Source organism: Nyctereutes procyonoides, unplaced genomic scaffold, assembly GCF_905146905.1.
Source record: "Nyctereutes procyonoides isolate TBG_1078 unplaced genomic scaffold, NYPRO_anot_genome, whole genome shotgun sequence".
NCBI classification, from domain to species: Eukaryota; Metazoa; Chordata; class Mammalia; order Carnivora; family Canidae; genus Nyctereutes; species Nyctereutes procyonoides.
This window is the reverse complement of record NW_026575122.1, coordinates 27,841,952-27,869,199: the sequence shown is the minus strand read 5'-3', so window position 1 is coordinate 27,869,199 and position 27,248 is coordinate 27,841,952. Positions and strand designations below refer to the sequence as shown.

At 37.1% G+C, this 27,248-nt stretch overlaps 1 protein-coding gene across 1 annotated transcript in view; it reads left to right on the top strand.

The window, feature by feature from the left end:
* Positions 1-27,248, top strand: part of CFAP54 (cilia and flagella associated protein 54) — a 299,369-nt gene that overhangs the window by 50,488 nt on the left and 221,633 nt on the right. The window contains 5 exon segments of the mRNA XM_055336223.1: positions 1,553-1,629; positions 7,367-7,495; positions 7,858-7,984; positions 14,071-14,157; positions 14,269-14,390. Coding sequence (XP_055192198.1) covers positions 1,553-1,629; positions 7,367-7,495; positions 7,858-7,984; positions 14,071-14,157; positions 14,269-14,390 — 542 coding nt within the window.

The following is a 27,248-nucleotide window of genomic DNA, read 5'->3' as shown; positions in this document are numbered from 1 at the left end:
AGCTGAGATGCTCTCTTGTTGACTTATTTTCCATTTATCCTGACTCCAAGGATATAGCCCCTTCTGGCTTCTCACCCTGGTGGCCCTGGATACTAACCTCTGTTGCTTTAGTTCTCAGGGCTGTCAGAAGCATCACTCAGCTTCTCAGCTTTCTTCTCCAAAGTCCTCAGTTGGGAAGGTAGCTCTAATGCCCTTCTATATTATTCCCTGGGCACTCTTCCCAAGATCAAGATGATACTCTTTTTCTCAAGATCCTGGCTCTATATTTATATTTTCGTGATCTTCTTTGCTTACAGGTGAAGAAAAAAATTTTTTTCCAGCTTTTCTAGTGGGCTCTAGTTAGGAGAATTTTTCCAGGTTACCTGTTGTTGAAAGCAAAAGGCCCAATGATTACTTTTTTTTTTTTAAAGTCTATTTCTTATTCAATTTTATTTTTTATTTTTTTACTTATTTCTTTTGGGAGACTATTGTTTTGTTGTATTTTACACTGTTTAATTATAAATGAACTAAATGCAATTTACTGATTCTTTGCTAAAATATTTCATTTTTAAAATACTAATCAATATTGGAACATGATCCATTTATAAATAGAAAAAGCTACATTTATGTAGTGAGGAGTTGTCACCATTTAGGTATATAAATTCTTAGAACTTTCCAACATTGTTATTATCATCATCTTATTAGCACATAAAGCACAAAGTACAAGTCGTTCTTGTGTATTAATCATGCCAATCTGATTCAAAATGTTTATTGGACTGTTTATTAAGTAATGCATTATTTAGTTTAAATTATTTGAGAGAGAGAGAGAGAATGAGAGAGAGAAAGCAAGAGTGGGCAGAGGGAGTGGGAAAAGCAGACTCCCCACTGAGCAGGGAGCCCAACGTGGAGCTTAATCCCAGGACCCTGAGATCATGACCTGAGCTGAAACGACACTTAACCAAATGAGGCACCCAGGTGCCCCTTTAGTTTAAATTATTAAATACATTTTCAAATAGGAAACTAGCATTACCATATATTTATAATTTATATTCCTTTAACTCAAACCAGCCTTCTCTGATATTTGTCCAAATTCATAAGGCTTTTACATTGTTTTATGAATGCTTTTCAATAGACATTACAGACTGGAAAGACCAGTCTCTTTACCATAATATTACCTTGTTAATAATATTTTTAATTGTTTGTTTTACTGTAAGATCTTAACTTATATAAAACCAAAATTAACTTATATAAAGACATAAAATTAACATATAAAAACAATTATATGGAAGAAATAGTTTAGTGTTTTGTCAACTTCTAAGTGTTGAATCATTTCTAAAATCATGAGTCATTAAAAGGGCAACCAATTTAGCATAACATTTTTTAGGGTTGTGATTCACTGCTATGTTTACATTTTTTCCTTCCTCTGGTCCTTCCTTCTTTGCCTGTTTCTTCTTTCCTACCCTCTCCTACTCTTCCTGCTTACCCTTTTTTCCTCCTTCTTCTTCTCTTCCCTCCTTTTCTCTTCTGTTCCTTCCATTTCTTCCTTCTTTCTTTTCCTTTTTTCCCCCCACAGAGATATCTTTCAGGAAAGGAACTAGTGAATTCCTTGGAGTTTTGAAAGGGAGCGTGGACGTTCTTCCCATATTAAAGGTATTGCAGAAATATTTTAGAAAATACGGTTAAAAACATGAATTTAGATTTTCAAATGATATTAAGTTTATAAATGTGTAATGGTTAATTATAGAAATAATTATGAATATTTAATATTTGAGAATTTATAGTTTTTATCTACATTGAAAACTAGGGGCATTTTCTACCTTTTGCTTTCACTGTAGAAAAAATCCCAATCAGCTTTAAAAATAACCTAGTAAATTATCTTAAAAGAATTACTGTTAGAGTTTTGAATGTGTTATGGTTCATAGACTCATAAAGCAGAGATGTCCTGCTCAGCATATTCCTCTGACAGATTCAATAAGTTATTACCTGTTGAAAATACACTTAGAATAGTCCCTGGCACATGGCAAGTTCTTAGTAATTGTTACCTTAAGAGAATTTTTTTTTAAAGAATTTATTTATTCAGGAGAGATACAGAGAGAAGCAGAGATTAGACAGAGGGAAAAGTAGGCTCCCCACAGGGAGCCTGATGTGGGACTTGACCCGGGACCGGAATCATGCCCTGAGCAAAGGCAAGACGCTCAACCACTGAACCACCCAAGTGTCCTGACCGTTCCTCTTGATTATGTTTTTCATAAAATATTTGAATTATTTCTGTCCATCGAGGATTGTGTTGTTCTGTAGATCTGAATGGGAGTCTCGGGAACCACGTCATATATGTTATAAACATTCTTTTATTTACAGACAAGAACTAGAATAGCATTTTGCCAAGGCTGTCCTATGTGTTGCTAATACTATGCCTCAGAAAAGGATCCCAGAGTCAGGTAACTTTGGGTGACTCTGGATTAAGCGCAATACGTTCTTTACTGTAAGTCTTCTAAGAGGCATTCATTTGCTTATGAGCATTGTGGTTTTCCAAGAAGAGATGGAATACTGTATATTCCATTATTTGAAAATAAAATCCATTTTACCCCTTATTACTTAAGACACTAGTGCTTGTGGACTACTGTTGAAAAATACGTTTCTATAGAGAAAGCCAGTGATCTGTATTTTTGTTTGCCTGATTAATTAAAAAATTATAATTTTAAATTACAAAAGTTGTATTAACATTAGAGGATATTTAGAGATATAAAAAGGGGAGAAAATATGCAATTTCACTATATGGATTGAAATATTTTTTATATTCTCTTCTAGTCTTTTTAATATTTTTTAGCATAGCAACATTTTGATGTTTTTTCCTATCATTTCGCTTGGCACTTTTCCTGTTGCAAAATGTTAATACTCATAATTGCTGTATTTTCTCTGAAAAATCAATTTGAAATATAAGACATAAAATTATAAAGAATGTTCTAAGGTAGGCCCAATTCCTGTTATGAAACAATACCTTGTTAGTACAGTTGAAACTCTTCCACTAACCCCTTTGATCATATCACCTTTCCTCCTGCATAGCAGCAACTGGTATTCTAAATATAATGATTGATAAATTCCAGGCATACTTTTATTCCATATGTGTGTATTCCAGGAAGTAAGGAGTATTGCTTTTAATATTTATATAAGTATGTGTGTGTGTGAGATAGTGTGTGTATTCTTCTGCAGCTTGCTTTTTATCCCAGTATTGTGTTTGTGAGATTTACTCCAGTTGATTTGTATAGTCATCTTGATGATTTTTGCTGCTGTATCCAAATTGCTCATGGTTGCATGCAGTAAGTAGATTTGAACTTAGGTGTGTTGCTGTCAACATCCATGCATTTAGTCACTATGGTACATTGCTTTTTGATTAAAAAAAAAGTGTCTTCGGGATACTGGTCTAAAAGATATTTTTTAATGCATAAAATATACAATCTTATAACTGGGTACCAATCAAATATCCTGAATATAGTGGAGGACTGGTAGATCATTCTGAATTTACTTTCCTCTAATTATAGGTTTTAAGGGATGCAATTTTGAGTTCTTTATGTAATATTGTGTCTTAAGAGAGCTAGAGTTGAGAAATCTTAAATTGGGAACAGTAAATTTAAATTCACAAGAGATTGAGGAGGCTTATTTATAATAGCTGCCAGTGCTTTTTCCAGGGATCGTATAGTGCTTGCTAAATATACAACTTCCTATTTTCCACTTTAGGCATATTGGATTATAGTTTCCAATTGTGGAGTCTTAAAAGTTTATAATTCCAGGTATTTTCCTCTTAAAATCCCCCAGGTAGATTCTTAAGGAAACTAGAATTTCAGAATCACTGGCTGAGTGGGCCAGTACTTATTCTCTGAGGCTTCATAGGACAGGAATAAAGACAGTAGTAGAAGTTACAAAGTGCTGGATTTTGGCTTCAGGTGGAAAATTTCTGGCAGTTAGAGCCACTAAATAAAATGTGTTTCATAGAAGGTGGCAGTTTTCCCAAATGAAGAAGCTGAAGACCCTTTATGAACTATTGCTACTCTTATTTAAATTAGAAAAATGTACCCTTTCCTTGATATGATTTATTACTATCTTCTGGGAAATTGTCAAAATGAACATACAAGTTTATGATGACAAAGCATGAATGGCACCCCCTAAAATTGTGCAATAGGCAACCTGCCCAGCTGTACTGTGGCATATGGTAGACGTAATACAAGTGGTTCATTGGTATGACCTAAGGGCACAATGCTTGGTGTTGGAAGACCCAGAGTGGAATCTAATATTGACTATGTGATCTTGAACAGATTATTTAATCCGTTTGAAAATAAATGTCCTCATCTGTAAAATAACAGTAGAACCTATTCTACCGATATTATTTAAGTTATATCATTTAAATGAGGTATTAGTAATGTTACAGAAACCAGTACCTGGCACGTGGTAGCTACTCAGTTTTTCTCTTATGTTTTATGTAGAGCACTGAATCTTAACTTAGGGTCTCAGATCCATCTGGAGTGAAGTGAAGGAGTGAGAATTTATTGTAAGGAGAATCCAAAATCTGTATGCTCACCTATCAGAAATTGTAGGCAGGATGAATTATGTACCTTGCATATATACATACAGCTCTTTAAAAAATGAGGTGTTTATTGTGATTACATTCAGAATTTATTTAAAAGTTTACTAAATACATAGCATCTATTTCTTTCAATAAACGTATTATAAAATTAAAATAATTAATAGGTATCTGCTTCATAGGATAATGGCATTTAAAAAATTTATTATGTTTAGCCCAGTATCTAGAAGATAGTTTAATTAGATGTTAGTTATGATAATGACAAAGATAACAAAGGTGATAGTGATGGTGGTGATGTTGATGATAGAATATAGGTATATGTGGGGGGAATGTTTGAAATTTTTTGGTGTTAAAAGGGCATCTTTAGAGACTTCTGTTTCTGGCAAAACAGCAAATCGGGTAAGGTGAAAACCCTCTTGCTACAAAGCACCTAGAAATTTTGGACAGAATTGAACAAATATCCTCAAACACATTGTGAAGCTCACAAGAAGGTAAGATAAATTCTAGGGGCCAAAATAAAAGGGGAACTGGAAACTAGAATGGTCATTTTATGAGTAGATGCTGCAATTGGTTGATAGGCTCGGTTACCAAAAAGCTCAGGTTAACAGCCATCTAGTGACAAGATATGAGGCTTGGGCACATGAGAGATGGGGGTTTGGAACTGAGACTCACACATTAAAATTATAACTTCCAAAAGACCACATTCTAGAGAAGGGAGACCTGAAAAAAAAACCCATTTGCCTATTTGTATGGGGAGGTTTCTCAACATGGGTAGTGAGAGGTGGGTGGGTGGGAAGAAAGTCTTTCTTCCTAACGATTTATAACCTTGGCCCAGCCTTCACATAGGTCTGTTATTTGACTTTATATTAATTGAGTTGCATGAGACCTTTCCTATGTCTGTGATTCTTGCATGGAGATATACATCTATATACTTTGGAATGGATGTATGTAATCAAATCGTATATATTCCAGGAACACAAGGATGATTTAACATTAGAAAATCTAATGCAATACACCACATTAGCAGATGAAAGGAAGAAATATGACTGCCTCACTAGATAAAAAGATGCAACAACAGCATTTGACAAAAATCAACACCTATCTTAAAAAAAACAAAACAAAACACAACTTGTAAGTCAGGAATAGAGGAGAATTTCTATATCCCATAAAGGGTATCATTCAGAGACCTGTAATGAATGTTACACTTATAGTAAAAGATTACAAGCAGTCCTTTTATACTGAACTAACAACATAGAGTATTCTGTTTAATATGTTCTAGAGGTCTTAGACAGCTGCAAAAGAAAAGAGAAAAAAAGGCATAAGGACTGCAAAGCAAATACCAACCTTGACTTGATCCCTAGACTAGTACAATGCATTGTATACATTTTTAGTAATAGGAATCTAAATACTTATCTGAAGAGTGGATAAATAGATTGTGACATATTCCTCAGCATAGCACCATTTCATTGTGGCTGTGAGGATGAGTGAATTAGTGTGGGCTTGAACTAGAGTCAGCTTGGCATCACTGCCATTCCCCTTCTTTAGCTACCTTTGTGTCACAGGGGAAAAGCTGGAACTGCATTTCCTAGCATCTCATTCCATGTGGTTCTACCTTAGTCTTCCGATGAGGCACATTTGCATGAATTTATAATGAAGGGAAGACAGAGTTCTTATTTGGCAGTGGCAGATGGAAGAAGTTAATTGACCAGCCCTGCTGAGCAAGCTCTTGCAATTCGCTTGATCTGGTGTAGCAGTCACTTGTGGTGGTTGTCAGCCACCTCCTTGATTCTTAGATTCACAGAGGCTTCTGCATGCAGCAGACTTGTCACTGGCAGCTTTCTTGGCCTTTGCTCCCCCTGGCTTTCCAACAGTGACAGACACCTCTAATTCTGTGTATCAAATCCCTTTCTGCTTAAGAGTATCTAGAGTTGTTCTGTGTTGTTAACCAAACTCTGACACATTGAGTTGCATATACCAGCATGAAAAAGTTTCAACAACATATGTTTGAATGTATAAAGTGGATTGCAAAATTTTCTGACAGAATTAAAAGATATGCAGGCAGTACTGCATATTGTTAATGGATACACACATTGTAAAAGTTTAAAAACACACAAAAGAATGGTAAAAACCAAAACACAGTGGCTTTTTTTAGGAGCAGAGAAAAGGATTGTCATTGTGGACAGTCTATAGAGGATTTCAGTTATCTCCATGTTTGTGCTTGCTTTATTTCCTAAAAATTTTCTCGAGAAATATGGGAAATTTGGAAGTTTGAACAAAGCTGATGCCTTTTATATTATTTTATATTTGTTTCTCTGTGAGAATAATTAGAATGAAAAGGTATTTCGTGAAATACAATGAAAATCATGATATATGCAATGAAAGTCATGATATATGCCATTGGATTTGATGGCCTCTACATCTAAATTTCCAGCTCTGAGATTTAAAAAACAAACAAACTTTCAAAATGAAATGTGTGAAAATGACAAATTTTGTGAGTTATATTTTAAAAATTTACCTATACATTTGGTACACTCAGAATTTTGAAAACCATAAAAGGAAGATATATACATGTTTATAAAAAGTTTAACTTATAATCGGAAAAATGATGAAATGTATTTATTATTTCACTTTTATCAATAGTACTCCACATTTAATCAAAGACATACATTTAGTAAAAAATATAACATTGTTGATATTGGATAGACTCTTTAAATTTGTCACTTGGTTTGAATTATTATAAAAGAAGTTTGGAATTGTATATGATTTTCTCTTAAGTGTTATATTTCTGTTTTGTTTATAAAATTACTTTAGAAGAAACCTGCGGAACAGTTATTTTTGGCCTATGAACTTCTTGACAAAGCAATTGATGGAATAAATTTGAATTGCATGTTAAGTACTTTGCCAGATGGATCATCAGTGATTGACCATTGCTATACCAAGGTAAATGGGAAACTCTTACATGAGATTTAAGTGTTACTTAGCTAGGAAGAGGGCTGGCTTCAGACATAGGTGCGTAAAGCATGATTTGTGGTGACCCCTTGCTCTCATAGACCGGAAATCTCTTCCTCTCTTGCCAGAAGAAATCAAGAAGAGTGAGGAGTCTCTAAATTTGTTATTAAAGAGGCCACTGTATTGAAAAGCAGGTTTATTAGCATGTGAATCAGATTGCAAAGAGTTGAGAGTGAACAGAATTTAGTGGCTTAGTGTAAAATGATAACTTGAGTGATAATTAGGATAGAGCTATTTTTAGTATGTTTTGATAACTGTATTTTGTTTTTATTTTTACTTCAATTCTACCAAAGTACACCCAGGATATAGATGGAGACATTTGCAAACCAGTCACACCAAATACTTTCATGATGGATTTGCATCTTGAACTAATTCAAGCCCAGCACCATATAGCTGTTGTGCTTCTTGACCAATTGCAAGGTAGTAGTCTTCAAAACATATAATTTGTTCTGCATCAATTTTAAGATGAGTTCAAGAATAGAATCAATTTAATTTGTAAATTATGTTCTTGTTGACTATTTTCCAGATAAATTTCATTCTTTTCTTTTCCCTGATTACTATCAATAGATACCTTTCATTATTGCTTTATAACTCACATAGCAAATCCCTTGGTACACATCCAAAAAATTAAATAAATTTTGTTTGAGGTGTAGTAAATTATCAATATTTTGTTAATTCAATCTATATATAATTATTGAGTGCCTACTAAGATCTCGGAATCATACTGTGTTTGGTATAAATAAGATACAGCCTCTAATTTTGAGCTTCTAGATAACTGAGCCAGTTGTAACAGTTGAGCTTAATAAATGTTAACAGAAGTAGACTCAGAGTATTTGGGCACACAGAAGAGGAGTATCTTTAATGAACAAGAGTCAGGGATGGCTTCCTGGGAGAAGTGATAGTTGACTAGAAGGTTAGTAAATATCTTTATGAAGAAGATCAAAAAGGAAACAGTTATTTGGATAGAGAAAACGGCCTTTAGCAAGCTGGAAAGCAAATGATTGGATGGTGCAATTTAGGAACTGCTGGAATTCTCTTATGGCCAAAATGAAGAGCACACTTGAGAGGATGACACAGATAAGCCTAGTGATATAGATCACAGTTAAATTTTGAAGGGCTAAGGGATTTATATTTATCCTGGAAGCAACTGAAGAACTTAGACATCTTTAACAGTAATGTCAGAGCACACATGATTTGGATCTAAATTATATTGGCCTCATTATTAAACAGGTCAAAACATTTTTTAAAAAGATGTCAATAGTAATACTAGTGTACATACAGGTAATACATTTACTTGAGTTTCAAAATAAAATTTTACATTATTATGTATAAAAACTGAAGTTAAATTTTGATAAAGCCAAGTTATGTTTGGCATGATTATATAGCCACTATTTAACAACTACTTCATTATAAATTACTCATTATAGAATAGAACTAAGTGTTCCATTCTAATATGACCTCTGATTTCTGTCTAAAGCATTCTAATTTGAAGGGATACATGCTCCCCAATGTTTATAACAGGAGCATTATCATCAGTAGCCAAATTATGGAAAGAGCCCAAATGTCCATCAAATGATGAGTGGATAAAGAATATATATATATATATATATATATATATATATATATATATATATGTGTGTGTGTGTGTGTGTATGTATATATATATATATACTTATACACACACACAATGGAATATTACTCAGCCATAAAAAGAATGAAATCTTGCCATTTGCAATGATTTGGATGGAATTAGAGTGTATTATGCTAAATGAAATAAGTCAGAGAAAGACAAACACCATATGATTTCATTCACATGTGGAATTCAAGGAACAAAACAAACAATCATAGGGGAAAAAAGAGGGAGGCAAACCAAGAAACTGATGACTCTAATTTGTAAATTAGACTTTTGTTTGTATCCTTTGACTGACATATCTTCATCCCCTTCCACTTCCTCTCTAGCCCTTGATCACCACCCCCCTACTCTTTGTTTCTGTGACTTCAGCTTTCTTAGATTCCACATTTAAGTGATGTCATACAGTATTTGTTTTATTTCACTTGGCATCATGTCCTCAATGAGTCTCTAAAGTCTTTAGAGAACTCTTTAGAGAACAAACTGATGATTAGAGAACAAACTGATGATTTAGAGAACAAACTGATGCATATATTTAGAGAACAAACTGATGATTATCAGGGGGAGGTGAATAGGAATAGGTTAAATAGATGATGGCAATTAAGGAGTGCACTTGGGATGAGTACCCGGTGTTGTATGTAAGTGTTGAATCACTAAATTGTACACCTGAATCTAATAGTACATTGTATGTTAACCATCTGGAATTCAAATAAAAACCTAAGAAAAAGAAAGCATTTAGATGTCACATCATATATACAACTAAATAGGTTTAATCAAATGGTAGTTAATTAATTTTTGAGTGCAAACTCCCCCCCCGAGGTTATTGAGATATAATTGACAAATAACATTGTGTAAGTTTAAGGTGTACAGATGTGTTGATTTGTTACACTAATATATTGCAAAATGATTACCAGCAGGGCATTAGTTAACACTTCTATCATATCACATAATTGCCAATTCTGTTTTGTGGTAAGAACATTTAAGGTTTACTTATTTAGCCACTTTCAAGTATTATGATCTATAATCACCATACTGTACATGAGATCCCTAGAACTTATTCATCTTATAACTGAAAGTTTGTATCCTCTGACTGACATATCTTCATCCCCTTCCACTTCCTCTCTAGCCCCTGATCACCAGCCCCCTACTCTTTGTTTCTGTGACTTCAGCTTTCTTAGATTCCACATTTAAGTGATGTCATACAGTATTTGTCTTATTTCCCTTAGCATCATGTCCTCAAGATCCATCCATGTTATTGCAAATTGCAGGATTTCCTTCTTTCTGAATAATAATGGCTGAATAATATTCATGAAATAATATTCCACGATATCTATCTATCTATCTATCTATCTATCTATCTCACATCTTCTTTATCCAATCATCAGTTGACAGACATTTGAGTTGTTTCCATATCTTGGCTATTGTGAATAATATTGCAGTGAACATGGGAGTGCAGGTATCTCTTTGAGATCTTATTTTTATTTCCTTTGGAGATACACCCAGAAGGGGATTGCTGGATTGTATAGTAGTTCTATTTTTGATTTTTTTAAAGAAATTAAATGGTTTCAGTCCTTATGATTAATTTTTAATCTGTTTCATGTTAATTTTTATGAGTAGTATAAAACAGAGGTTCAATTTCATTCTTCTGCATATGGATATCCTTTTTTTGTAACATCATTTATTAAAGAGACTGTCTTTTCCCCATTAAGTATTCTTCATTGTCTAATATTGGAAATATATGCCTGAATTTGTTTCTGGGCTCTTGATTCTGTTCTATTAGTCTATGTGTCTATTTTTATTCCAGTACCATACTGTTTTAATTACTATAGCTTTGTAGTATAGTGTAAAATCAGGAAGTTTGATGTCTCTCCTTTGGCTCTTCTTTCTTAGGTACTTTTTTTTTGTCCATGAATGGATGCTGAATTTTTGTTACAGATTGTGTGTGGGGGAAGGGATGTCTTATGCTGCCATTATGCTGACATCACCTCTCTGTCCTGTTCTTCTTTTATCTAGAATAATAACTCACTTTTTTTTCTTTTATGACACATTTTTGAGGTTGTGTCTCTAGAACATTCTACAATCTGAATTTTCCTAGTAGTTTCTTCATGATTATATAGGTGATGTTGTTAGATACCGTTGTATCACATTAGGCTGCACATATTGTTTATTTGTCCTATCATTGATGAGGCAGACAGTTTTCATTTTGTTAAGGTGGTGTCTACCAGATTTCTCCACTGTAAGGGCATCTTTCCCTCTGCATAATGAAAAAATAATTGGTATTGTCAGGTGATGCTTTGAGATGGAATAAATGTCCTATTCCCCAACAGATTTTCACCCAATGGTTTTAACTTCTGTTGGTGATCCTTGCAGAATTAATTGTTACAATGGTTGTGTGCACAGTGATTTTCTAATTGAACTATTCCTTCTAAATATACTTGCTGCCCTTCTTTGTAAAGAAGAGCTGTCCCTACTTTGGCTCTTCTAATTTGTGGTGTTATACTATGGACTGAGTTTTGTTTTTATTAAATCATTTATAATAAGTTACTATCATTGTTCTTCTGATGTCACACATTTTGCCATGGGAGGTCTCAAACTGGATTGTGTTTTTTTTGATATGTCCCCATTATTCTTTGAGCAGGTTTTTGTTTTGTTTGCTGTATAACTAAATGTTCTAGACTTACCACACACACACACACACACACACACACACACACACTCTGCAAGTTCTTTTTGATATTACCAATTCAAAGTCCAACACTTTGAAAATCCAAAGTTCCACATTTCATTTTTGTATTTACTCTCTCTCATGTTGAGCACTCTGGTTCCCAACAGTATCGATGTAATAACTTACTTGCTTTATCCTACCATATTATAAAGTATTTTCAGAATTATTCAAACAATAGCAACATTAACAATGAAACTACTAAGTAAGTTTAGGATTTCTTTGCAGTTCACATTATATCTTTAGAATATGCCACACATTAGAGAACTGTGTTCAAATTCACTTGAATTAATTTTATTTTTTGTATGGTTATGTTCCCAGTTGATATATACTTAGAACTTGTTTGTATTTGCATTCTGTTTATATAGAATTTCCTTTATTTCCCATTCTTTTATTCTTTTATAGTTTTTATCCATTTATACCTTATTTTTAATATTTATACTATTTCAAAGACTGTTTCTCAGAAGACCTGGATATAGAGGGAAGCAACTAAAAATGAAAACATCTCTGTGTCATCATATATAGTTTTTCAATAGGGCTTCTTAGAATAATAAGAATATTATTGAATATTTTTTTATTTTAAATTATTTGAATTAGAAATGTATTTCCAAATGTGAATGGCATTTATGTATCAGATTTTCCTTAAGAAAACTATAATTCTCACTTAATGACTGTATTGTCTTCTGTAATGCAGTGGGGTCTCTTTACTTACAGAATTACTATGCTAGTTCATTCTCTAATTGTCATCCATAAGTATTTGAAGACCAAGTGATCCTCTGAGTTTTTATCAGAGACCATTATACATTTAACAATTTAACAATACTGATTGTAGACATGAGCTCAGATTTAAATGGAATTAGTTATTATTCCTTTGCTGTATCTCTGGGTCTTCTTGATGTTTTTGTCTGCTTGTTGAACTATCACCCTAATACAGATTTTCATTTTTTCCTCCTTTCTTCACTCTTGCATGCTGCTGCCAGACTAACGTTGCCTAAATACCACTTGTTATTCTTTTTTCTCCTTTATTTTTGAGAGAAGTGGAGGAGGGGTAGAGGGAGAGGGAGCGAATCCTGAGCATGCTCCATGCACAGTGCAGAGCCTGACATGGGGCTCCACTCATGAGATCATGACTTGAGCCGAACTCAAGAGTCAGATGCTCAACCAATTGAGCCACCCAGGTGCCCCTTTTGTCATTCTTCTTCAAGAACTTTACAATGGTTGCATGTTGATGGCAGTGGCATTAGATATGACTTATCTATGCTGGGCATCCTTATCTCTCACGATTATAATCATGAGAGCTATGGGTTAATTAGCAATTATAATACCCCAGGTACTGAAAGAATGATGCCTTATTTTCTGCTTTGTGTTGCTGTCGCTATTGTAGATAAATTCCCTTATCTTTCACCATTAAAGAAACCTTATATCCTTTAATGGTGTCTAGTGGCATCTTTTATAAGTCAATGGCGTTAGCACAAATAATTCAACCTCAATAAAAGGGGTTTGTTGTAAGGTTACTCTAAGTACCTTCACATACCTCCAAGGGCAGAAACAATATTGCCAAGTCTCTTGGGGACTATACCCAGAAAATCAAGAATTAGTGTAACATTGTCCATCTTCCTGGGCCAGCATACTTTTATTCTCTTCTCCATCATCCTCTCTTTCCTGGGCCATTATGGTGGTTGTCCCAGCTATATACCAGGATCTCTCACTGCCCATAGTCAAATGGCAATAATTTATGTGTTAGTTGAAATTCTTGAAAGAGGAGAGTGGAGGTCTTCAGGGGATGCTCTGAGTTCTTGTGGGGCCCGTAAATGAAGCAGTTCTTAAAAGTTTATGAAAAGGGAAAGTGAACAAAAGCAGATTGGATCGTATTTGTAAGCTTTCAAGATGATTTTATTTAAGATGAGATAGAAAATCAAATGTTTTTATAATTTAAATATTTTTGATGTATTTAGGCATACTGTGGCAAATAAAAGAGAATTTGTCAATAAAACTGCATTATAGTAGATTTCTTTGAATTTTTATCTATTAATGAAAAAAAAAGATGGCATATGAGAAGAAGCAGTAATTTTACAAATAGTTACCCTTTAATGTTTAGAAAATATTTCCTTTCTTGAATGTGAATCTAATTGTAATGGCAATCTCCTCCTTCAGTTTTGCAGACTCCAACTGATAGCAAACCTATGTCTACCAAAGGTCCAGAAAAGCTAAAACAACCTACAAGCAATGACTGTTTTACAGGTAATTAAAATTGGGATAAACTGTTTTTCCAAAAACTTTTTTTTTTCCAAAAACTTTTAAAGATAGTTTTTAATGTTTCCCTTTTGGTAATATGTTTGTTTTCTATTTCAGAATTGAGTGTAATGAGTAAAATAAAGAAGAATAAGTTATCCAAAGCAATTTACTTGATGCAGAAAGCTCTTCTAATATTTGAGAAAGATGCAACCTCTACATTTTCACACAACTTTTTGGTGGTAACAACATGCCATTCTTTTTTTTTTTTTTTGTCCTGATATACAACCTTTGTTAAATGAATGATTTAGTTCACTTTGCTAAAAGTAATGTGTTGTTCTTAACATTAGATTATGAACTTTCAGGTTCCCTATATTCAGTTCTCTCTTGGGGAAGTAGAACAGTTCTGAACAGGGGAACCAATCTATATTGCCAGTCCTGAACTCTCCTGAAATGAGAGATACTTTCTCTGTGTTCTCTCTCTGTAGAGGCAACTAATATTGGAAGCCAAATAAAATCAGAAGGATTAAAAATGAGAGAAACTACAGAGTTTAAGTGACACTATGCTAGCATAATGGATTCCTTACTAAGGAATTAAATTACTACAAGTCCATTGGCTCAGATGTCTTCTTTCAGTTGGATATTGCTAATTTATATCTTACTCTGGCCTAGAAATTGTTCTGTTTTCTTGCCAATTCATTGTGTGTTGATTTTAGAGTTTAAATTCTTGAAGGCAGTCACATTTCAAGCTAGAGGATTTTAAAAATGTCCCTGTGTATTACCCACAAAAATATGATGTATTTGCTGAATAAATGGCGCATGGTGAAGTAGAGAATAATGCTGCAAATAGTTTAGTTGATAAGAGAAAGAAAAAAGTGGATCAAAGCGAGAGGATACAGAGATTAAGAAGAATTTAAGAGAAAAAGTTTAGCATATTTATATAATGAGTATGAAGAGCCAGAAGAAAAGAGAGAAATTGAAAATATGAGAGGGGTTAATAATAGAGCAGACTCCTATTAGAAGAGGGAAGGAGATGAGTTTGAAAACACAGATGAAGTGATTCGTCTTCAGTGGAGGGTATGCTGCAGGGCAGACTCCTCATCCTCTGCTACAAAAGGGAAGGAGGAACAGACAGATGTGGATTTGATTAAGTCTACTGGTGTGGAGGCAGGAGTTGAGTTGATGTCAATCATCTGATAAAGTAGGAGGCAAGGCTATGTGGCAGCAATGGGGAATGAGAGTGGATAGTCAGACTGAGATAGGAGAAGACGATTAGAGAGTAGTGAGGAATGGACAAGGAGCGGATGACGGAGTTGACTCCCAAGGTAAAGTACTGGTCAGCAGAGAGTTCTAGCTGAAGTTGGAGACCATGAGTTTACATTGGGCCCCATCTGCACAGTTGTATGGCACTCCCCTGGGGTACTATTTTTAGTAGCTGACAGCAGAGATTTGTACAGGGCTGGCCTTTTACACATGAAACTAGGGGTTAAGAAAGTTCATGATAAAAATGGGTGCAGATTGAGTAGGGAGGGAAGTGATGCCTTCAAGGTGTTTGTTTATTTAAATTTTTTTGTATATTTTTTATTGGAGTTCAATTTGCCAACATATAGTGTAACACTCAGTGTTCATCCCGTCCAGTCTCCCCCTCGGTGTCCGTCACCCAGTCACCCCATCCCCCTGCCCACCTCCCCTTCCACTAACCCTTGTTTGTTTCCCAGAGTTAGAAGTCTCTCATGTTCTGTTACCCTCTCTGATATTTCCCACTCATTTTCTCTCCTTTCCCCTATAATCCCTTTCACTATTTTTTATATTCCCTGTTTGAGTGAAACCATATAATGATTGTCCTTCCCCCATTGACTTACTTCACTCAGCATAAAACCCTCCAGTTCTATCCACGTTGAAGCAAATGGTAGGTATTTGTCATTTCTAATGGCTGAGTAATATTCCATTGTATACATAGACCACATCTTCTTTACCCATTCATCTTTTGATGGACACCGAGGCTCCTTCCACAGTTTGGTTATTGTGGACATTACTGCTATAAACATTGGGGTGCAGGTGTCTCAGTCATTCACTGCGTCTGTATCTTTGGGGTAAATCCCCAGCAGTGCAATTGCTGGGTTGTAGGGCAGGTCTATTTTTAACTCTTTGAGGAACCTCCACACAGTTTTCCAGAGTGGCTGCACCAGTTCACATTCCCGCCAACAGTGCAAGAGGGTTCCCCTTTCTTCGCATCCTCTCCAACATTTGTTATTTCCTGTCTTGTTAATTTTCACCATTCTCACTGGTGTGAGGTGGTATCTCATTGTGGTTTTGATTTGTATTTCCCTGATGGCCAGTGATGCAGAGCATTTTCTCATGTGCTTGTTGGCCATGTGTATGTCTTCTTTGGTGAAATTTCTGTTCATGTCTTCTGCCCATTTCATGATTGGATTGTTTGTTTCTTTGCTGTTGAGTTTAATACGTTCTTTATAGATCTTAGATACTAGCACTTTACCTGATATGTCATTTGTAAATAGCTTCTCCCATTCTGTACATTGTCTTTTAGTTTTGTTGACTGTTTCTTTTGCTGTGCAGAAGCTTTTTATCTTGATTTCAAGTCCCAATAGTTCATTTTTGCTTTTGTTTCCCTGGCCTTCATAGATGTATCAAGAAGTTGCTGTGGCTAAGTTCAAAAGGGTATTGCCTGTGTTCTCCTCTAGGATTTTGATGGATTCTTGTCTCACATTTAGATCTTTTATTCAGTTTATCTTTGTGTATGGTGTAAGAGAATGGTCTAGTTTCATTCTTCTTCCTTGGCTGTCCAATTTTCCCAGCACCATTTATTGAAGAGACTGTCTTTTTTCCAGTGGATAGTCTTTCCTGCTTTGTCAAATATTAGTTGACCATAGACTTGAGGGCCCATTTCTGGCTTCTTTATTCTGTTCCATTGATCTATGTGTCTGTTTTTGTGCCAGTACCACACTGTCTTGATGATCACAGCTTTGTAGTACAACTTGAAATCCAGCATTGTGATGCCCCCAGCTCTGGTTTTCTTCTTCAATATTCCCATGGTTATTCGGGTCTTTTCTAATTCCACACAAATCTTAAGATGATTTGTTCCAACTCTCTGAAGAAAGTCCATGGTATTTTGATAGGGATTGCATTAATTGTGTAAATTGCCCTGAGTAGCATTGACATTTTCACAATATTAATTTTTCCAATCCATGAGCATGGAATATTTTTCCATCTCTATGTGTCTTCCTCAATTTCTTTCAGAAGTGTTCTGTAGTTTTTAGGGTATAGATCCTTTACCTCTTTGGTTAGGTTTATTCCTAGGTATTTTATGCTTTTGGGTGCAATTGTAAATGGGATTGACTCCTTAATTTCTCTTTCTTCAGTCTCATTGTTAGTGTATAGAAATGCCACTGACTTCTGGACATTGATTTTGTATCCTGCCACATTGCCAAATTGCTATATCAGTTCTAGCAGTCTTGAGGTGAAGGCTTTGGGGTTTTCTACATACAGTATCATGTCATCTGTGAAGAGGGAGAGTTTGACTTCTTCTTTGCCAATTTGGATGCCTTTTATTTCTTTTTGTTGTCTGATTGCTGAGGCTAGGACTTCTAGTACTATGTCGAATAGCAGTAGTGAGAGTGGGCATCCCTGTTGCGTTCCTGATCTTAGGGGAAAGGCTCTCAGTGTTTCCCCATTGAGAATGATATTTGCTGTGGGCTTTTCGTAGATAGCTTTGAAGATGCTGAGGAATGTTCTGTCTGTCTCTACACTCTGAAGAGTTTTGATCAGGAATGGATGCTGTATTTTGTCAAATGCTTTCTCTGTATCTATTGAGAGGATCATATGGTTCTTGTTTTCTCTCCTGTTGATATCATCTATCATGTTGGTTGTTTTACGAGCATTGAACCAACCTTGCATCCCAGGGATAAATCCCACTTGGTCATGGTGAATAATCTTCTTAAGGTACTGTTAGATCCTATTGGCTAGTACCTTGTTTAGAATTTTTGCATCTTTGTTCATCAGGGAGATTGGTCTATAATTCTCCTTTTTGGTGGGGTCTTTGTCTGGTTTTGGAATTAAGGTGATGCTGGCCTCATAAAACGAGTTTGGAAGTATTCCATCCCTTTCTGTCTTTTGGAACAGCTTTAGTAGAATAGGTATTGTTTCTTCTTTAAAGGTTTGATAGAATTCCCCTGGGAAGCCATCTGGCCCTGGGCTTTTGTGTCTTGGGAGGTTTTTGATGACTGCTTCAATTTCCTCCCTGGTTATTGGCCTGTTCAGGTTTTCTATTTCTTCCTGTTCCAGTTGTGGTAACTTGTGGTTTTCCAGAAATGTGTCCATTTCTTCTAGATTGCCTAATTTATTGGCATATAGCTGCTCATAATACATTTTTAAAATCGTTTGTATTTCCTTGGTATTGGTTGTGATCTCTCCTCTTTCATTCATGATTTTATTAATTTGAGTCTTCTCTCTCTTCTTTTTAATAAGGCTGGCTAATGGTTTATCTATCTTATTAATTCTTTCAAAGAACCAACTCCTGTTTTTTTGATCTGTTCTACAGTTCTTCTGGTCTCTGTTTCATTGAGTTCTGCTTGAATCTTTATTAACGCTCTTCTTTTGCTTGGTGTAGGTTTGTTTTATTTAGTGTTTTTCTCCAGTTCCTTTAGGTGTGAGGTTAGCTTGTATATTTGAGTTTTTTCCAATTTTTTTGAGGGATGCTTGTATTGCGATGTATTTTGCTGTATCCTAAAGATTTTGAATGCTTGTATCTTCATTTTCATTAGTTCCATGAATACATTTGATTCTTCTCTAATCTCCTGGTTGACCCAGTCATCTTTTAGCAGGATGCTCTTTACCCTCCACGTGTTTGAGTTTCTTCCAAATTTCTCCTTGTGATTGAATTCTAGTTGCAAAGCATTGTGGTCCGAAAATATGCAGGGGACAATCCCAATCTTTTGGTATCACTTGAGACCTGATTTGTGACCAAGTATGTGGTCTGTTCTGGAGAAGTTCCATGTGCACTTGAGAAGAATGTGTATTCAGTTGCATTCAGATAGAAAGTTCTATATATATATATCTGTGAAATCCATCTGATCCAGTGTATCATTTAAAGCTCTTGTTTCTTTGGTGATGTTGTGCTTAGAATATCTGTCATTTGCAGAAAGTGCCGTGTTGAAGTCTCCTACTATTAGTGTATAATAATATGTATGTCTTTACTTTGTTATTAATTGATTGATATACTTGGCAGCTCCCACATTAGGGGCATAAATATTCATGATTGTTAGGTCTTGTTGGATAGACCCTTTAAGTATGATATAGTGTTGTCCCTCTTCATGTCTTACTACAGTCTTTGGGATAAACTTTAATTTATCTGATATGAGGATTGCTACCCCAGCTTTCTTTTGAGGACCATTTGAATGGTAAATGGTTCTCCAACCGTTCATTTTCAGGCTGGAGGTGTCCTTAGGTCTAAAATGAGACTCTTGTAGACAGCAAATAGATGGGTCTTGCTTTTTTATCCAGTCTGAAACCCTATGTCTTTTGATGGGATCATTTAGCCCATTCATGTTCAGAGTTACTATTGAAAGATAAGAATTTTTGTCATCGTAATACGTATTCAGCCCTTGTTTTTGTGGACTATTTCTTTGGGCTTCCTCTTTCTTTTACAGGGTCCCCCTTAATATTTCTTGCAGAGCTGGTTTGCTGGTCACATATTCTTTCAGTTTCTGCCTATCTTGGAAGCTCTTTATCTCTCCTTCTATTCTGAATGAGAGCCTTGCTGGATAAAGTATTCTTGGCTGCATGTTCTTCTCATTTAGGACCCTGAATATATCCTGCCAGCCCTTTCTGGCCTGCCAGGTCTCTGTGGAGATGTCTGCTGTTAATCTAATATTTCTCTCCATATAAGTTAGGGATCTCTTGTCTCTTGCTGCTTTAAGGATTTTCTCTTTATCTTTGGAATTTGCAAGTTTCACTATTAAATGTCGAGATATTGAATGGTTTTTATTGATTTTGGTGGGGGGAACCTCTCTATCTCCTAGATCTGAATGCCTATTTCCCTCCCCAAATTAGGGAAGTTCTCAGCTATGATTTGTTCAAATATGCTTTCTGTCTCTCTGCCCCTCTCGGTGCTCTCTGGAACCCCAATTATATGTAGATTTTTCCTTCTGAGGCTATCATTTACTTCTCTTAACCTTTCTGCTTGGTCTTTTAATTGTTTTTCTCTCTCTTTTTTTTTTTAGCTTCCTTCCTTGCCATCAGCTTGTCTTCTGTGTTGCACACCCTTTCTTCTACCTCATTAACCCTCGTCGTTAGGACCTCCAGTTTGGAGTGCATATCATTTAATTTATTTTTAATTTTGGCCTGATTAGATCTAAATTCTGCAGTCATGAAGTCTCTTGATTCCTTTATGCTTATTTCCAGAGCCACCAGTAGCTTTATAATTGTGCTTCTGAATTGGCTTTCTGAAATTGAATTGTAATCCAAATTCTGTACCTCTGTGGCAGAGAGTACTGTTTCTGATTCTTTCTTTTGTGATGAGTTCTTCCTTCTAGTCATTTTGCTCAGTGCAGAGTGGCTGTATGAGTGGGCTGAATCAAGAATATCAACCACGACCTAAGTAAATTTCACTCTAGATGATTCTGACAAGGTCAGAGACCAGAAATTGAAAACAAAGATCAGAACAAAATAAAACAAAAGGACCACTAAAGTGAAAAACAAATTTTATTTTTTTTTTATTTTTATTTTTTTTTATAAATTAATTTTTATTGGTGTTCAATTTACCAACATACAGAATAACACCCAGTGCTCATCCCGTCAAGTGTCCCCCTCCGTGCCCGTCACCCATTCACCCCCACCCCCCGCCCTCCTCCCCTTCCACCACCCCTAGTTCATTTCCCAGAGTTAGAAGTCTTTATGTTCTGTGTCCCTTTCTGATATCTCCCACACATTTCTTCTCCCTTCCCTTATATTCCCCTTCACTATTATTCATATTCCCCAAATGAATGAGAACATACACTGTTTGTCCTTCTCCGATTGACTTACTTCACTCAGCATAATACCCTCCAGTTCTATCCACGTTGAAGCAAATGGTGGGTATTTGTCGTTTCTAATGGCTGAGTAATATTCCATTGTATACATAAACCACATCTTCTTTATCCATTCATCTTTCGATGGGCACCGAGGCTCCTTCCACAGTTTGGCTATTGTGGACATGGCTGCTAGGAACATCGGGGTGCAGGTGTCCCGGCGTTTCATTGCATCTGAATCTTTGGGGTAAATCCCCAGCAGTGCAATTGCTGGGTCGTAGGGCAGGTCTATTTTTAATTCTTTGAGGAACCTCCACACAGTTTTCCAGAGTGGCTGCACCAGTTCACATTCCCACCAACAGCGTAAGAGGGTTCCCTTTTCTCCGCATCCTCTCCAACATTTGTGGTTTCCTGCCTTGTTAATTTTCCCCATTCTCACTGGTGTGAGGTGGTATCTCATTGTGGTTTTGATTTGTATTTCCCTGATGGCAAGTGATGCAGAGCATTTTCTGACGTGCATGTTGGCCATGTCTATGTCTTCCTCTGTGAGATTTCTCTTCATGTCTTTTGCCCATTTCATGATTGGATTGTTTGTTTCTTTGGTGTTGAGTTTAAGAAGTTCTTTATAGATTTTGGAAACTAGCCCTTTATCTGATAATGTTATTTGCAAATATCTTCTCCCATTCTGTAGGTTGTCTTTGAGTTTTGTTGATTGTATCCTTTGCTGTGCAAAAGCTTCTTATCTTGATGAAGTCCCAATAGTTCATTTTTGCTTTTGTTTCTTTTGCTTTCGTGGATGTATCTTGCAAGAAGTTACTGTGGCCAAGTTCAAAAAGGGTGTTGCCTGTGTTCTCCTCTAGCATTTTGATGGGGTCTTGTCTCACATTTAAATCTTTCATCCATTTTGAGTTTATCCTTGTGTATGGTGCAAGAGAGTGGTCTAGTTTCATTCTTCTGCATGTGGATGACCAATTTTCCCAGCACCATTTATTGAAGAGACTGTCTTTCTTCCAGTGGATCGTCTTTCCTCCTTTGTCGAATATTAGTTGACCATAAAGTTCAGGGTCCATTTCTGGGTTCTCTATTCTGTTCCATTGGTCTATGTGTCTGGAAAAACAAAATTTAAAAGCAAAGTAGTAAAAAATAAAAGGCCAAGAATCCCAAAGAAGAAGAGAAAAAAAAAAAAGAAAAGAGAATAAAAGATAAAAAAAAAGCAAAAGTAAAGAGAAGAAAAAAAGGGAGGGAAGAAAAAAAGGGGGGTATTGGGAGATGGTGGTGACGAAGTTGTAGTGGAGGGAGAATGTAGTCTACCTGAGGGGTCCTAGAGGGTGATCCTGTTGGTTCTGAGTATATTGAGTTCTGTATATTAGAAGATACTCAGTCCCAAATTTATATAAACCAGAAATGCTTGTAGAAAGCCCCAACATTGACCACCAAAACATAAATGAGATAAAAGAGGGGGGTAGAATGGGAATGAGGAATCTCACAGAATGAACCAGCACAGTATACCACTTGGTTCTGGGTGCATGCTGGTCATGTTTTAGAAGATATTAACTTATGCCATTGTAGAACAAAATAAGGAAGAGAAAACAAACAACACAGAACAAGAAAACATATCTTGTATATCTCCCAAAATCAAGTTGAGTATGTTGAAGGGAATCTAGAAGTGGAAAATATCCAGGACCTGTAATTGTAGAAATATGAAAGTCAAAAAGGAGGAATCTTAAAAATGAAGAGGTGGTAAAATATGTAGTTAAGGTGGGAAAAGAGAAAAAAAAATTGGAAATTTATAGTCTGATATAAAAGTGAGTTGTATTGGAAAAAGGAAGAAAGTTCTATATACTGTAAAGCCCTCGACTTCCCCTGGAGCTTTCCAGCATTGCTTGGTCAAGAACTTGCTCTTCCCCTGTCCTTCCAGCTGGTCTTCTGGGGGAGGGGCCTGCTGTGCTGACTCTCAGGTGTGTGCACCTGGGGCAGCTGCCCCGCCCCCTGCCGATGCTGGGCTCAGGGGGAGATGTTGACCCCGTGAGGCCTCTGTCCCCTGGCGGCCCCACCTCTCCCAGGCACAGGGTGACACCAGGAGGAACAACACCGCTGGGGGCGGCCAGCCTTCCAGCCCTGGAGTCAGCTCCCGCAATAACTACCGCAGCTCCCAGTCCGCACTGGCCTAGGTGCCCCCGGGGCGGTGGGGGCGCTGACCTGCATAGCTCGGGGACCGGGAGGCAGGAGCGTCCCCGCTGTCCGGTGCCCTCCCGGCCTCCGCCTGTCCCGGGGGGAGCGCAGGATCCTGGGCTGTGTCCACTCGGTGCCCTGGGATCCGGGGCCACGCAGCCCCCTCCGTGCGGAGCTGCGGCCTGACTGACCGGCTCCTCCCGAGGCCCCGCCGGGTGCGAGCTCCAGCCCTTTACCGAGATAGGCCGCGGTGTGCGCCGCGCTCTCCCCCGGGCGCACTTCTGTTAGGGACTCCGGGAGCCTGGAGGCCCCACTGCCCCTCCTGCGGTCCTGCTCGATTTCCCGGCTAAGCGCCTTTCCCTCCGGGAAGAATCCAGTGCGGATTTGTAAAGTTCCCGCTTCTCTGGGGCTGGGCTTTCCTGTCCCGGAGGCTCTCACCGCCCCCCATAGCCCGGCTCCTCGCAGGCCCCCTCCCCCACTTGATTCTTTTTCATTTTATTTTTTTCCGCTTTCCTGCATTGTTAGAAGCGAAATCCCTTCTCTCCGTAGTGTTCCGGCTGTTCTCTCTTTAAATCTCAGGTTGAAGTAGTAGGTTTTCAGGATGATTTGAAAGTTATCCAGGTGAGTTGGTGGGGCCGGGTGAGGTGAGGGCCCTGCTCCTCCGCCAGCCTGCCCCGCCTCTCCACCTTCAAGGTATTTAAAGACTTTGTGAGTATGGAGATGTCAAGAGACTGGACATCTCTGTGTGATCGTGGGCCAGAAAATCAGAGTGTGAGAAATCTGGGATAATAGGTGTTTGAGGTCAGAAAGTAGGATATTGGAATTTAAGATTTCTGATATGTAGCACTTTCTGATCATCTGTCCATGACTTCGTTCCTCCAACAAATGTTTTGAGTACTTAGGATCCCTTCAGCAAATACCTATTGCACAATGACTATGTGCCTGGTATTTTGCTGGGTAGAGGGGATAAAAACAAACAAAAATCCGTTATTGACTCAGCAAATATTGATGGATTGCCTTCTCTTAATATTGATCCCTCCTTCAAAATAAATCCAGTTTGTGGAAATATCGACAAGTAAGTAGGTAATTATGAGTCACTGTCATAGATACTTTAACTGCAAAAATGCCAGGAGAATTCAGCAGAAGAGTATCTAACCCAGCAGTGGATAATGTGTAAGGAGATGTTCAGAAAGGGAATCATCAAGTTGAATACTAATAAACAGGCAGGAGTGGCCGGAGAAAGAGGAAGACAAATAGTGAAAAGGACTTTATAGGAAGAGAAACAACATGTCTTCTGAACCTAGAAGGTTCGTAGACTTCTTGTGGTCCTATAGATCACTTGGTGTCATAGAGGCACAGATGCAATGGCAAAGGGGAGAGATGAGGCTGTTGGGAGAAGAGGGTAAGCAGTGAGACCAGAGAGGAAGTCTGAGGATTTTGGGTGGGCAGATGCTGTTAATGTTCAAGGTTGGGAAGTCTGTCCTGGCAGAATTAGGAAAGAGCCTTTTTATTATGGAATTTCCAGCATTTGAATGAAGGAGTTTGATGATGGTGTTGGACAATCTTAGCTGACAAGACCAAGCGGTGCCTAACCTTTGTTGGAAGATTTTGAGGTGTGTTCAGATCCATCCAACAGATGCTCAACAGATGCTTCTGTGGCCACTTGCTACTGTCTAGTGCTTGGAGGATGCTAACACTTCAGTCCTATTTCTATGTCAAATAAAACATATTTCTTTTAGAACTATTTTTCTCAGGAGTAATCTTGTGGCCTTTGGGAGCCTGGAGAGAATAAAACCCCTGGGATTTTCCTTTTTGTTTTATTATGACTCAGTCTGGTCCTTATACTGTTGTAACTGTTGTAATATGCTCGTTCCCTGTTAGGCTTCTGTCTTCCTACCTCTGACTCTGGGGAACACACTGGAGATGTAAGAAGCCTCAAGTTTTTACATTTTTCTCCTTGAGTATCTTTTCCTTCTATTTCTTTTTTTTTTTAAGATTTTATTTATTTATTCATGAGAGACACACACACACACACACACAGAGGCAGAGACACAGGCAGAAAGAGAAGCAGGCTCCATGCAGGGATCCCGATGTGGGACTTGATCCTGGGACTCTAGAATCACGCCCTCGGTCGAAGGCAGGTGCCCAACCACTGAACCACCCAGGGATCCCCCTTTTCCTTCTATTTCTTAAGTAAAACTATTTTAACTTAAGAGAAATTATAATGTCCTCTTAGGATAGACTCATGAGATGCATTTAGAGGCTCTATTTTTTATAAAGGGTCCTCCACAAGGATTTTCATCCACTAGGAACATGTTGAATATTTATTTAGAAGTCCTGAAATCTTCTATAGCCACCTCTGCTCCTCCGTGGTAGTTTTTTAACCAAGTGTTAAGGTGTAATGATCAGTCCTTAGGGCACTCTCGTAAACAATGATGTTATGGCTCAAATAATTGCCAAACTTTGTTTCCTTAAAGAAGACAAATAAATTTCTTTCCCTTGGCAATCATTTTCTACTGGGTTATATTATAGAATGTTTTACATTATCATGATCTTGTAATAAAATTATCCCCAAATCAGTAACTGATGCATCACCTGATACCATAAAAAGGTTTAAAAAGCCTGGGTCTTTTCAGAACTCTTAAATAATTCATACCTTGTTTTAGTTTTTCAAAAGTTTCCTGACCTTGTCGAGCTGTATAATCTTATCAGGTGTCCATTTTATTCCTAATCAGTTAAAAGTGGACCAAGTTGTTGCCAGGAGTGAGGTTACAAACCTTTGATAGTAGCTTGTTAGCTTTCTAAATGAAATGTAGTCTTTTTTTTTTTTTTAATGGGGATTCTGCACCCGCCCCCCCCCCCTTTTTCCTGTCTTGGTTATTGGACTTTTGGAAGTCCATGTTGGCTTTTTACACAATATACCACAGATTCACTTTCGTGTATTGCCCTTGGAACTAGTCTCAGCTGTCCCTGATCTACTTTGGATCAAATAGAGCACTGGTTGTGTGGTTTATGGTCATCATTCTCAGTCCACTTCAGAGCTGGCCAGCCAGACTTTCTGTCTCTCTGCAGATGGGGTTTCTTATGGGGAAGAGGCAGGAATATTCCTTCATCCAAGGTAAGTGTTATAAGGCCAGGGTTATAGACTGTTTTTTTCTTTCCAGCACCTGTTTCCTCTTCCAAATACCACCTTTTGAGGTGTTCCTTCTTCCCTTTTAGATGTAGTCAGGTGGGACTTTTCAGGGGCTTTCTTTGCTAGCTAGTCAGAGGACTAGTGATGGGACTGAGGCCAACGGGGGACTCTTTCCTTGGAATTGAATCTTGAGTAGAAGGACAAAAAGACTAAAGCTAGCTGACATTCATTCTTTCCAATGCCTGTGTCCTGATCAGACTATTACGGTTGTGTTCTGTAGCCCTCCAACCTCTTTGGGCCTGCTGTGGTCCTGGCCTGGTTTTCATGTTGCTCCTGTCACAAAAAACCCCAGCTGATGCATCTGGTTTTCTCCTAATTCTATTTCTTGGAACCTAAACAAGTTGGTAGTTGAGATGACTTTAGCAGTTCCAAAATCTGGTTATATTGCTTCAACTCTAAGCAAAAGAGCATTATGAATTAGCAGATTATTTTTTGTAATCGACACAATTTAATTTTATGGCCCTACTTTGGAACCAGAACTAATGAAGAAGTCCAGACACTTGAAGTTGTAATCACTCCTGGCTTTACTGTTTCCCAAATTTACACCTTCATGTCTCCTAAAAACCACTCATTAACTGGGTTAGCAGTAATTGGATTACTAAGTATAATTATTTTTTCTATATTATAGCATTTTAGTCAAATCAGTTGTTTCCTTTTGGGGGAAGAATATATGTGAATCAAATTTTTTCAGAGCTCTTATCAGCATTTTT